The 13,055-nt window shown below is 38.7% G+C and overlaps 1 protein-coding gene across 1 annotated transcript in view; it reads right to left on the bottom strand.

Moving 5' to 3' along the window:
- LOC142148180 (phospholipid-transporting ATPase IK-like) overlaps window positions 1-13,055 on the bottom strand; it is a 460,892-nt gene that overhangs the window by 14,701 nt on the left and 433,136 nt on the right. Inside the window, exon 27 of the mRNA XM_075204771.1 lies at window positions 8,496-8,626. Within this exon, the coding sequence (XP_075060872.1) occupies window positions 8,496-8,626 (131 nt within the window). The remainder of the gene's footprint in view (window positions 1-8,495; window positions 8,627-13,055) is intronic.

Here is a 13,055-nt window from a genome sequence, read left to right as displayed (position 1 = left end):
TTCCTTAACACTCCTCGGATCATCACCTTATTAGTTACTTGCTCACCCCCAGTTCTTTACTCTTCCCAGTCTCAAACTTTTCCAAGCCTCCTTACACCCGCAGGAATATTAACTCTATTGATTTTCAACAGTTTTCCACATCTATTCTACACCTTTTCTCCCCAATTTCTACATTCTCCTCCCCTGATAGGGCTGTACCTCAATTTCACCAAACCCTAGCAACTGCCTTTGATCAAGTGGCTCCAGCGACTCCACATACCCCCCGTAGACATCGTTGCCAACCGTGACACACTAAAGTAACACAAACTCTCCGAGGACAGTGGCAGGTGGGGAGTTTGACTTGGGTGGTAAACCTGTCAAACCATAACGCGGGTGTCCTAAGGCAAGCTCAGGGAAGACAGATACCTCACATGGAGTAGAGGGGCAAAAGCTCTCTTGTAAAGCAGAACATACCTCTAATGAGTTCATCACAAATACTGCGATCTACCACTCCTATCAAAATGCTCTGGACACTGCAAAATAAACATACTTCCAATCTCTCATCTATGCTCAGGCTTCTAACCCCAAACACCTTTTTAACACATTTAAATCTCTTCCAAACCCTCCCACCCCAAACCCTCCGACTACCATGAGTGCCCAGGATCTTGCTTCCTATTTCAAGGACAAAATAGATAACATCATACTTGAAATGTTATCATCTCCCTCGACAAGCAGTCAGCTCAATTCCTTTGTAGCACCCTTTGACACTTTCCCTTAATTTTATCCTACAAATTTAATACTTTCTTCTCATCTTCCTACTCTACCTCCTGTCCTCTTGATCACATACCCTCACAAATTGGTAGGTCTCTGTCTCCTGTGTTCATTCTACCTCTAATTAAAATCTGTAATCTCTTTGTCTCTACTGGTAACTTTCCATCACTATTCAAGCATGCAGTGATTACTCCTATTTTGAAAAAAACTAAAAATTCTGACCCAAACTCTCTCTTAAATTACAGCCCCATCTCTCAGCTCCCATGCCACTCCAAACTTCAAGAGAATAGCCTACACTCGCCTCACACACCTTCTTACAGTAAACAACCTACTGGATTCCTTTCAGTCAGGCTTTCGCTCTTAACACTCCACAGAGACTGCGCTGACCAAGGTTGTCAATGATTTGATCACAGCAAAAACTGAAGGCCATTACTCTCTTATAATTCTCCTGGATCTCTCTGCTGCATTTGAGACTGTTGACCACTCTCTCCTCATACAAACGCTACAATCCATAGGTCTTGAAGGCACTGTCCTATCCTGGTTCTCATCCTAAATATCTGTTTGCTCTTTTAGTGTTAATTTCTCTGGATCCACTTTGTGCTCCACTTCCTTTATCAGTTGGAGTACCAAAAGGTTCAGTCCTAGGTCCTCTGCTATTCTCTATCTACACCATTTCTCTTGGAAAACAAATAAGCTCCTTTGGATTTCAATATCATCTCTATGCAAGTGAAACACAAATCTATTTATCCTCTCCTGATCTCTCACCATCTGTGTTGTTCATATCCAAAAACAGAAGCTTCCTGCTGACATTTCTATTTCTGTTGACAAGACATGACCATAAATCCCAGCCCGCAAGCTCGCTGCCTAGGTGTAATCCTTGACTCGCAACTATCCTTTGTTCCCCACATCGACTCTATATCTAAATCATGTTACATACATCTAAAAAACATTTCCAGAAAACGCGCATATCTCACACACTAAAAAAATCTTAATTCATGCACTCATCATCTCCCGCATAGACTATTGCAATTCCCTCCTTACTCGTCTTCCCAAAATCTATTTTGCAAGCAGCGGCTATATTTTCCTTTCAAACCATTCTTCCTCTCTTGAGCCACTCTGTCTCTACATTGATTGCCTGTTTTTCAACAAATCCAATATAAAATTCTTCTACTAACATAGAAGGCCGTCAACAAAATTGCACCGACATACATCTCCTCACTTGTCTCAAAATATCTCCTAACTTGACACCTCCGTTCTGCCCAAGATCTGTGTCTCTCTTCCACTCTCATCACATCCTCCCATTCCCGGTTACAGGACTTTTATCGAGCTGCACCCACTTTGTGAAATTACCTCCCGGGCAAAAAAAGACTTTCCTCTAGTGTTCAAACCTTCAAGCGTTCTCTGAAAACCCACCTCTTCAGACAAGCTTATGATATTCCTCAACCAGCATCTTAATCTCCCTAGGTTACCAAATTATCACCCTCTACACAGCTGACACAAGACAACAACCCTCTGATCAACATTGCTGTGTGACTTTTTTACACCGACCACTCAATACTTTTTACCTTTGCATTCTAGCTGGTCCAATGTGCAATATAATGTAGCATGTGCCCTTATGTTTCAAACTCCCATTGTCCCTTAGATTGTAAGCTTGCGGGCAGGACCCTCTTACCTCTGTCTGTCTGTCTGTATTACCCAATATTGCTTTATTAATATTTATTCTCTATTGTAAAGCACTACGGAATTTGCTGGCTATATATGAATAAATAAAATGTTGAAAGAAGATGGCGCATGAAACATGTAGTAAGAGAAAGCACATAAGAAGCGTAAGCTGGCAGAGTACAATCACAAACAATGTTTATAGCTCTCTAGATGAATAATGTGGCGTCTCTGGAGCAAATCAAAGATTGAGTCCAAAAGGATGGGATAAAAGATCTTACCCTAGTAGTCCCTATCGCGTTGATCCTGGCACTCACACATCTTCATAATGATAATCCTCCATAGGGACTCATTTTCCACTGAATAGCGTGTTACCATGTCTGGAACGTGGAAGTCAGTAGCTGGACCGCAAGGGTATAATGGCCAAATGTGGTCAAAAAGCTCCAATGCGTTCCATCTGATAAATGGACTTTGTCAAGGATGATATTGCAAGAAGTGAGGGGTGTTAAATAGACCCCCCGCTCTCATGAATATACTAAAAATTCATAAAAGGTCAGTAAGCAATAAAAAACATAAATATATTATATATATATATATATATATATATATATATATATATATAAATTCCTGTAAGGAAATATGAAACACTAGGGGGTTTGCTTGTTTGCTTGTAAAGGCAAACTTGCCATTACAAGCCAGCGCCACTTTAAATTCCAGCTGTAAACTCGCCGATTTCCGGCGAGTTGAAAAAAAACGGACTTTCATACATTTACCCCTAGATGGATAAAAATTATTGTTTTATTCATAAATTGTGTCTGAATAAGTACTATTTGAAGAATCCAATAGAAAATAGACAAATCAACACTGACTAGTTTGTACATACTAACTTGGGGATGCAGAGTAATTTTTATCCTAGTTTCACCAAAGGCAACCTGGTTGAAACCTTTCAGCGATTAGTTGAGAAAGATATAGAAGATCTCCCAGAAAAAATGAAGACCAAACAGAATATATCATCAAAAGAGCATCAAGCCCTGAAGGAATTGAAGGAAGATAATGACATTATAATTAAACCCACGACAAAGGGGGTGAAATTGTCATTATGGCCAAGCTCAAGTATACAGAAGAATTGGCGGATATTAACACCTACCAAATGCCCAAAGATCCGACGATCCAATATCAAAATGAACTTCATGATTTACTGGAAGAGGGTTTAAATATTGGTATTTTATCTAAAAAAGAGTTTGATTATCTCCACATTGACAACCCTAAGGTACCGGTGTTCTACCATCTTCCGAAGATACACAAGGACATCAATAACCTCCCAGGTCGCCCAATTGTATTAGGAGTTCACTAAATAGAAGAGCCATTTAAGGGACACCATGGCAATTCTCCAAATTTTAGAACAAATGGATTGGAAGGACACATATATCTTAGGTACATGTGACGTTATATCTCTGTATACCTGTATCAGTCATGCGGATGGTTGCTCGCATTCTTACCATTATTTATGCAACAACACGGATTTAAAGAAAGAACAAGTCAACTTCATTATGAGCGCTATAGAGTACATTCTCCAACATAATTATTTTTGGTATGATGGGAAGTTCTACAACCAAATTGCAGGAACTGCAATGGGGACAAATTTTGTACCAAGTTATGCCAACTTATTTGTGGCTAAATGGAAAGATGAACACATATGGGCAAATAACTCCTTTGAAAAGAACCTAAAGCAATGGTGGAGATATATAGATGATATATTTTTTGTTTGGGACGGAAGTAATGATGGACTTAAACAGTTCCTTGACTATATTAATATGAATACATTGAATATGGAATTCTCAACTGAAGTTAGCCCTACTCAGGTCAACTTCCTGGACCTTACAATATATATCAAAGATAATATGTTAAAAACTAAAAAATTACACCAAAGAGGTTGATACCAATCATTTTTTGCTACCCTCCAGTAACCATCATAGAAACTGGATTTGAAACATACCAACAGGACAGTTTAGAAGGCTAAGAAGAAGCTGTACCAATATCAAAGTTCCTGGAGAGGGAATATGATATGAAAACAGTAGATCTAGCATTGGAGAGTGTGAAAAAACTGGAAAGAACAGAAATTTTGACATACAATAAGAAAAAGAATGCAAAAGCAGTTCCGAAAGTCTCATTTATAACACAATAGTAATACCAAAGCTGTGGAAGATATCATCCATAAACACTGGCACATCTTGGAATTGGATGAGGATGTTAAGAAATTCTTGCCGAAAAAACCTACAATCATTTATAAAAAGACTAACAACTTACGAAATATACTTACGAGAAGCTATATCCCACTTCCAATGACAGAAACAAATATAAGCAAGACACATGGGATTTATTACTGTTTGAATTGTAAGGCCTGTAAAAATAATAACTTTACACAAACTAAAGCTGTTAACAAGTTTATTTCCACCTCAAATTGAAGATTATTTAATATTAAACAAACCATAAGCTGCAATACAGAGGGGATCATCTATATGCTGGAGTGCACCTGTGGCCTTCAGTATATAGGCAGGACGAAGTGTATCTTGAAGACGAGGATTGCTGAGCATATTTGCAACATTAAGAAGGGACTGAAAACACACAGCATCCCAAATCATTTTATCAATAGCCTGGATTGTAATGCAAGGTAACTGAAATTTATAGGTATTCAACATATAAAGAAATTTTGGAGAGGTGGCAATTATTTGGAAAACATCTCACGTATGGAGGCCAAATGAATCTATATGATGAAGACCCTCATGCCACATGGATTAAATAACGATTGTGATCTAGGTTGATTTTTTAACCATCTAGTGTTGCATATTTCCTTAAAGGAATTTTTTATATATTTACATAGATATTTCTACATTTATTTATTTTATTGCTTACTGACCTTTTATGAATTTTTAGTATTATCATTGTCGTTTTATTTTATTTTTATCAATAAAGACTTTTAACCAATCAGGAGAACGGAGGATCTATTTAGCACTCCTCACTTATTGCTACATTATCCTTGACAAAGCCCGTATAGCGGATGAAATGTGTTGGAGATTTTTGACCACATTTGGCCACCATACCCTTGTGGTCCAGCTACTGACTTCCGCGTTCCAGACGTGGTAACACGCTATTCAGTGGAAAATGAGTCCCTACGGAGGATTATCATTATGAAGATGTGTGAGTGCCAGGATCAACGCGATAGGGACTACTAGGGTAAGATCTTTTATCCCATCCTTTCGGCCTCAATCTTTGATTTGCTCCAGAGACGCCACATTATTCATCTAGAGAGCTATAAACATTGTGTGTGCTTGTGCTCTGCCAGCCTACGCTTCTTATGTGCTTACTCTTACTACATGTTTTATACTGCGCCCTCTTCTTTCAGCATTTTATTTACAACTATATGTGCAAGGTGCTGCATTATATAGAGAGCGCTTTCTCTTTTATTTCTTTTGTTCTATATAAATAAATGTTGATGATGATGATGATACATATAAAAATACTCTTCCTGGCGCCATCGTAGATCTACCTCTGACCTGCACCTTGTCTCATCTCTGGTAACTACCTCTCACGCGCGCCTACAAGACTTCTCCCGTGTTGCTCACCACTTATGAAATTCCCTACCATGCCCAATCAGGCTTTCCCACAGTCTTCAAATCTTTAGATGTTCTCTAAAAACCCTTCTTTCTTTTAAAGCTTACCTTATCCCTGATGATACTATTCACACTAATACACCCTCACAGCTGTCCCACTCTCCACTCTAAGCCACACTCACTCCTCTTGTTTCAGCTGTGACCTCTTCCACTTAGAATATAAGCTCTCTAGTGCTCTAATGAGCAGGGTCCATACCTTTGTCTTCATGTCTGCATTTATTTTGTCTGTGTTATATGTCCTTGTTTTATGCATGTCATGTTTTCCCTACTGTACAGTGCTGCAGAGCACTTTGACACCTTACATATCTACAGTAATATTAATAGAGCCTGATTCATCTTCGGATGTAACCTGAGTGCAAATTGCATTTATAAAACACGCACCTAATACGTTAGCCCATATTCAAATACAAGCAGATCTCAGTATAACTATTCATTTGAATCTGGGAATAAGTACGCTCTGGCTATAGGTTACTTTTCGTATCTAAATAGACAGAACAGACTGCAGGAAATGCACATGAATATGTGCAATATAAAGTCTGAAATGCATGCAAAAAATAATATTTTCTAAAATAAACTCTTAATATAAAACAGGTCTGTAACCAAAAAGCTGTTTCCATAATTTTATCTGATTCTTATGTTTTTTGGTGCGCTGAATTCGAAAATGACCACAGTTTTTTCCTGGGATGTCAGGTTTTTTCACAATCGAAATGTGCCTTGGTCAAACAGGTAGCTGGAAATTGCTAAATTTCAAATTCATCATACGTGGGGAAAAAAAACTGAACATGGAAAAACAAATTAATTTTCACTGCCAGTGCTCCCAAAAACATGAAAATACATGTTTATTGGTCCTGATGGTGATCACTGCATTGTTGAGTATGCTTGTTTGAGCCTGGCCGGACATGTTCTTTCATGCATTAACTTGTTCTCTGATTCCTCCACAATCTTGTATTTCATTTCAGTCGTCATCCTGCTATTGTCTGTGTGGTTCAAAATTAGTGCAATGCCTCCAAGAAAGTGTGTAAATTCGCCTGACAGTTTCTGTTTCATATCTGGAGAGTTCATGGTGAAAAGGCAGCAGAAACCAAAACTGGTTGGTATGTGGGGATTTAAAAGTATTGTGTATACTGCTGGGACAACAGGTTGAGTACACCAAATACCCTTGTTTTCTATCTTTATGGGACAGTAGAGACTGACAAAATCACTGGAAGCAAAAAAATTGGCCACCAAGAAGTCTAGTTGTTGGCGAAAAGAATGTTCTCAGAGATACATTGGTACTCCCTAAGAAGGTTTTATTACCACCACTCCATATAAAATTAGGATTAATGAAGCAATTTGTTAAGGCACTTCCCAAAGATAGTGAATGCTTCAAGTACTTGGGATCCAAGTTTCCAGGTTTAACAGAGGCAAAACTGAAAGAGGGGGTTTTTGTTGGCCCGCATATTAGAAAACTCGTATCCAACAAAGACTTCATCAGTTCAATAACTCCAACTCAAAAAGATGCGTGGGTTGCCTTTACTGTGGTCATAAAAAACTTTTTGGGAAACCAAAAGGACCCAAATTACAAGGAAATGGTGGAAACAATGTTGAAAGCGTTCCACAAGCTTGGTTGCTCCATGAGCTTAAAAGTCCATTTTCTCAACTCACACCTTGACTATTTTCCTGAAAATTTGGGAGCAGTGAGTGAAGAGCAGGGAGAACGTTTCCATCAAGATATAAAAGAAATGGAAAGAAGGTATCAAGGGAAATGGAGTGTTACGATGATGGCTGACTCCTGCTGGATGTTGTACAGGGATCTTCCGCAAGCCACCTACAAGAGGAAAAGCTCAAAAAGAAGTTTAGATTTTAAATAAAAAGATGATTTCACATGCAATCTACTTGAGTGTGGTGCTAATTTTGTCATCACCTGTGCAAATGAGTTAATATTTTTCATGTAAATAAATTATATGCGTTAAGAGATTTCTTTAAACTATGACCACACGTTTGTTCGAAAACCTCACGTCCCAGGACAAAACGGCTGTCATTTTTGGATTCAGCACACCAAAAAACGTAAGAATCAGTCAACTAAACCAAAACAACTGTCCAAAAAAATTTTTTATGCAGACCTGTGTAATCGTTAATAAAAATATGTGTAGATATTTTATTTTACATGAAATACATAAATCAGAATGTTCTTAATGCATACTGTACAATCAATTCATCTTTATAGTCTATTTTGTTTGCATACACATCTAGTGACATGTATTTGTTTTTTAATACAAAGACTTGACAGTCATCACTATCAGTCAGCACTTACACTTGCATTGTAGTTGGTGCAAATGTATTTATGGTAGAGAATCTAACATTTTACTGGAGGAGGAGCAGCATTATAAACAACAATAGAACAATGGCATTTCTTCCTGCTCTTGGATGACTTACTGATTGGATCAGAGAAGGAACTGTTAGTCTGCACCATAGACGACAGAAAAGAGAGGGGATGATGCTTATAATTACAGCCAATAGCAAAATAAGCCACATGTACCCACTGCTGACGGAATTGACCATGGCACCTTAGGGAAAAAAAAACATTCATTAGTAACGATTAGCATTATAATATGTCCAATTTCAAAGGAATAGTTCCCCTTTTTTCTTTTAACATCATGTATATTAATGACATAAAGGGTGACTTTTGCAACTACGAGTACCTTCTTATAATTTGTTATATACACTCCCTGGATCAGTAATGTCTGCCAGCACTATAGAATTTCTACCTGCTATTCTTGATTTTACAAGTCATTTTACATATATTCTGATAGAACATGTATATAACAAACCATAATATTAGCAAGTAGTTTGACTTGCAACATTATGAAAAAAAAAGTCCAGAAAAATGGAAAACAGATACATTTACAAACTTTCTTAATTACACATGTTCCAGAATTTGCACACTTTTGTTAATAAACATAACCCTATGAGGTACAATTCAAAGCAGCACCACAATAATCAGATACTATGGGACATAGGAAGCAAAGAACAACAGATGATAGCCATAAATAGTTCACTGTGTATGCTCTTCGTTCTACACAATACCTTAAATAATATACACAACTTATATAAAATAAAGACACAGAGACTTGAGTAAAGTGGCACTAAAAACTATTTTATTATAACCTATTAAAACCTGGTGGCGGAGAAAGGGCACTGAAGATCAGCTCCAGCGATACCCAACCAAGCGTGGACATGGCAATATAGCCTTAAGTCCACCCACTTCTCTTATAACCCTACTGCTTGGCCGGCCCTAACCTGGCGTCAGAGTAAACTGCACTCACCTCACTACTCACTCACCCTCCCTCACTGAGCCGGGCGAGGCCCCTCCCCACGGAAGGGACAAGAGTAACCGGTTGCCTTGTAAGGGGACAGATACCTGCGACCAATCACGATAGAGCCGTCTATATCAGCCGCTGATCGCAGTGCCTTCCTCCCCACCAAAACTGTAACCTACCAACCGACTTTAAGCTAAACCACCATTATACACTAGAGCTTACTTAGAAATGGCGTGGGTGGGTGGGATTTTGCCAGCCGAGTGACTCAAACGGGAAATGCATCGCCTACAAAGCCACAAGGACCTCCCCTCAGCATCACTGGCCAGACCCACACCCCATCTTAACTCTTTCAGGTAAGTGCAAACACGAATGCAACACTGTCACTATTTAATTTCGTTTGTCTAAAAGGGGACTCTCTTGTACTTAATTTCTTACAAGTGCCTGTAGAAACAGTAAAATTATGGATTGGCATGCACTGGCAGGACATCGTTCTGTTACTACTGTTATAAGCATTTATATAGCAATTAGGGGCCTGATTCATTAAGGATCTTAACTTGAGAAGCTTCTTATTTCAGTCTCCTGAACAAAACCATGGGATCAGGGTATTCTGTTTTGCACATAAGTTAAATACTGCCTGTTTTTTCATGTAGCACACAAATACTTGATAGCTTATATGTACACTGAAATTTAAAGTTGATATTTGTGTGCTACATGAAAAAACAGGCAGGATTAAACTTATGTGCAAAACAGAATACTTATTTTTATCCCTTGCATTGTACCATGGTTTTGTTCAGGAGACTGAAATAAGAAGTTTCTCAAGTTAAGATCCCTAATGAATCAGGCCCTAGGTCCTTATCTTAATGGCAAGCAGTGTAACTACCATTGGTAAATGAATATTACTTGTCTGCCTTTTTTGGACCTCTTCTGCCATAAGAGGTCATGTGCTCTGTGTTAATTGTTAAAGTTTTCAGTGGAGCCCAGACAGCTCTGGTTGCTGAAGTTCCATATCTTAATTTCTCCCCCCACTATTACCTAATAAACAATGACAACTCATTCTCATTTCCTCATTATTCCACCAATTTCCAAAATTTTAAAATAGTAAAAGTAGCTATCATTGTTAAGTGCAGTTTAAAGCAATGAAAAAGTTCAAAGTATAGAAGGGCTATAAGTGTGGCTGGATCACGTAGAACTAACTTATTGTAGATATTTATTTTAATTAGGGATGCAGTGCACCGCTGTATATCATTGCAAATGTACTGATTTTTCTTTATATTGTGTAGTATTTCTGTATAGGAAATGCATTAGTTTCTGAAGTATTGATTTCTGATGCACTGTTGGAGGAAATAAGTTTTGTAACTTTGAGAGGAAATCCTCATTAAGTTAATTAGACCTTTTCATCCCAAAGACCAACAGGTCTTTTTAGCTTGGATACATAGCAGGGAGTCATCATCATTTCATTCTGTGTGCTGAAAACTGTCTGAACAATTTAAACAGCAAGTAATTTGGGAAATAAATTGGTGTAAATTTTGCTAAGTATAAATTGCATTTAAAATCCAAGTTTAGAGAACATAGTACATCCTGATGCTAATCTTTGTTAATGATATTTCAAACTGGTGCCTGGTCAGAAAAGGGGACTGGTTTACCCCCTGCAAACATATGAGTCAGAAACTGTATAAATATGTCAGGAACCGCGGCGGCCGCGGGCACCGCCGCGACTCCCCGTCCCTGTTCTCTGGCATGCCGGCCGTCACTATGGCGACCGGGACGTCACTTCCGGTCTCCGTGTCCCGGTTGCCTAGGAAACAACCGGGACGCCTGCATCTCCCTGCCGCCGCACCCGGCCAGCTGTCAAACAGCCAGGCTGTCGCGCACAGGGTTAGTTAGGTCAGCCTCCGAGAACCCAGATAAACTGTGCAGGAAGAACATCCCTTCTTTCCTCTTCCCCCTACAGACCGGGTGGTGAAGTAAGCCCATCCGGTCACAGTAAGGTACACACATATATGCTCTCATGCTGTTTTTTCTAATGGTAAGAGGTTGACTGATCAGGAATTTACATAAATTTTATATGAATCTTATATTTTTGTATGCAAAGCTGTTTTATCAGCTTCATATGAGATATGATTATATATAAAATGTTTAAATGCATTAGAGCTTTTAGCTGTGCTGAATTAATTTTTGCTAAATTCCCATTTAGCGATTGACAGATGTCTCCCATGTTTGCTAGTGTCCCCCACTGTACATCTTATTCTATGTATTCCCTTCTGGAAAGACCTTCGAGGGTGGATACTTTCTTTACTTTACGTTAAATTCACAGCTAGCAACAATGAGGTTAAAAGACAACATAGAGAGGTGGAACTCTCTGAAGAGGCACTGACTGGGGCTAGTGAAGTTATAGGTGCATAACTCTCAACTCCTGATTTCATCGATTTTGGCAGTTTTATCCAAATTTGACCACTGTGGTCAAATTTTTTTAAATACCCCCCAAAAAATGGGATCCCTAATGTCAATTGAATCAAGCATTTTTAATGATATTCGAAAAACATGCGTTTTTGCCGTACCGCAAAACATGAGGCAGATAAAGTAATTTGGTTTGGATTTTTGAATTCGGGAGGAAGAGTTACCTTAGGGGCCCAAATTTTGTGTCAATTCCTTAATAAACACCCGTAATACTTCAAATAAACTGGATAAAGAAGCCACGATTAGTAAATTATTTAATAAATTGAAAAATCAATATTTAATCAACTAATTGTCAGACAGTCAAGATATTTGGAAGAAATAGTTATTTTGACATCCTCTCTTAACTAAACAGTTTTTGTAGAAATCTGAGATGGGTGGTGGACAACCCTGGTTGAACTGACATGGAATGACCCACATGCAAAATATGCCCAAGGTAGTAAGAATCGTAGAAATTGTTCCAGGGATTAATTCATCCTTTCGTTTTTATGTTAGACTGTGGATGATACGCTGATGTAAGACTGATGTTAATGCCGTGGAGTGCACAGAAAGATTTCCAGAATTGAGTCACAAATTGAAAGCTGTGATCAGAGACAATATCTGTGGGGAGGCTATGGAGTCGGAATAAAATGTGTTGAATAAAGAGTGATGCTAGACTTTGTGCACTAGGAAGTCCAGACAAAGGAAAGGAACAAAATGTGACATTTTACTAAATCAATCTGCAACCACCCAGAGCAGCAACCACCCATAGCGGATTCAAAATACTGGAGGTTTTTATGATCTGTGATCACTGAGATGGTATGCTTGGTTTCTCCTAGCCAGTTACTCCAGTCTTCAAAGGGCCATTTTATGGCCAGAAGCTCCCAATTGCCTACATTGTAATTAGCTTCAGCTGCAGAGGATTTATGAGAGAAGTAGGCACATTGATACAAATGGAGATTATGAGGGTCCTACTGGGATAGAACAGCTCCAGCGCCTATGTCAGAAGCATCTGCCTCCAATACAAAAGGTAAGTCAGGATTGGGATGTCTCAGGACAGGAGCAGAGGCAAATACCCTTTTGAAGGGCTTCAAAAGAAGCTACAGCCTCTGGGGGACAAAATTACCAGGGTCCGCGCCTTTACAGGTAAGAGCAACAATGTGAGTTGCCAGATCTGAGAAGGCACGGATAAAACTTCCATAATAATTTGCAAAGCCAAAGATCCTCTGGTTGGCCTTCAGAT

The sequence above is a fragment of the Mixophyes fleayi genome, chromosome 1, assembly GCF_038048845.1.
Source record: "Mixophyes fleayi isolate aMixFle1 chromosome 1, aMixFle1.hap1, whole genome shotgun sequence".
Classification (NCBI taxonomy): Eukaryota; Metazoa; Chordata; class Amphibia; order Anura; family Limnodynastidae; genus Mixophyes; species Mixophyes fleayi.
This window is presented reverse-complemented; position numbering and strand designations above follow the sequence as displayed.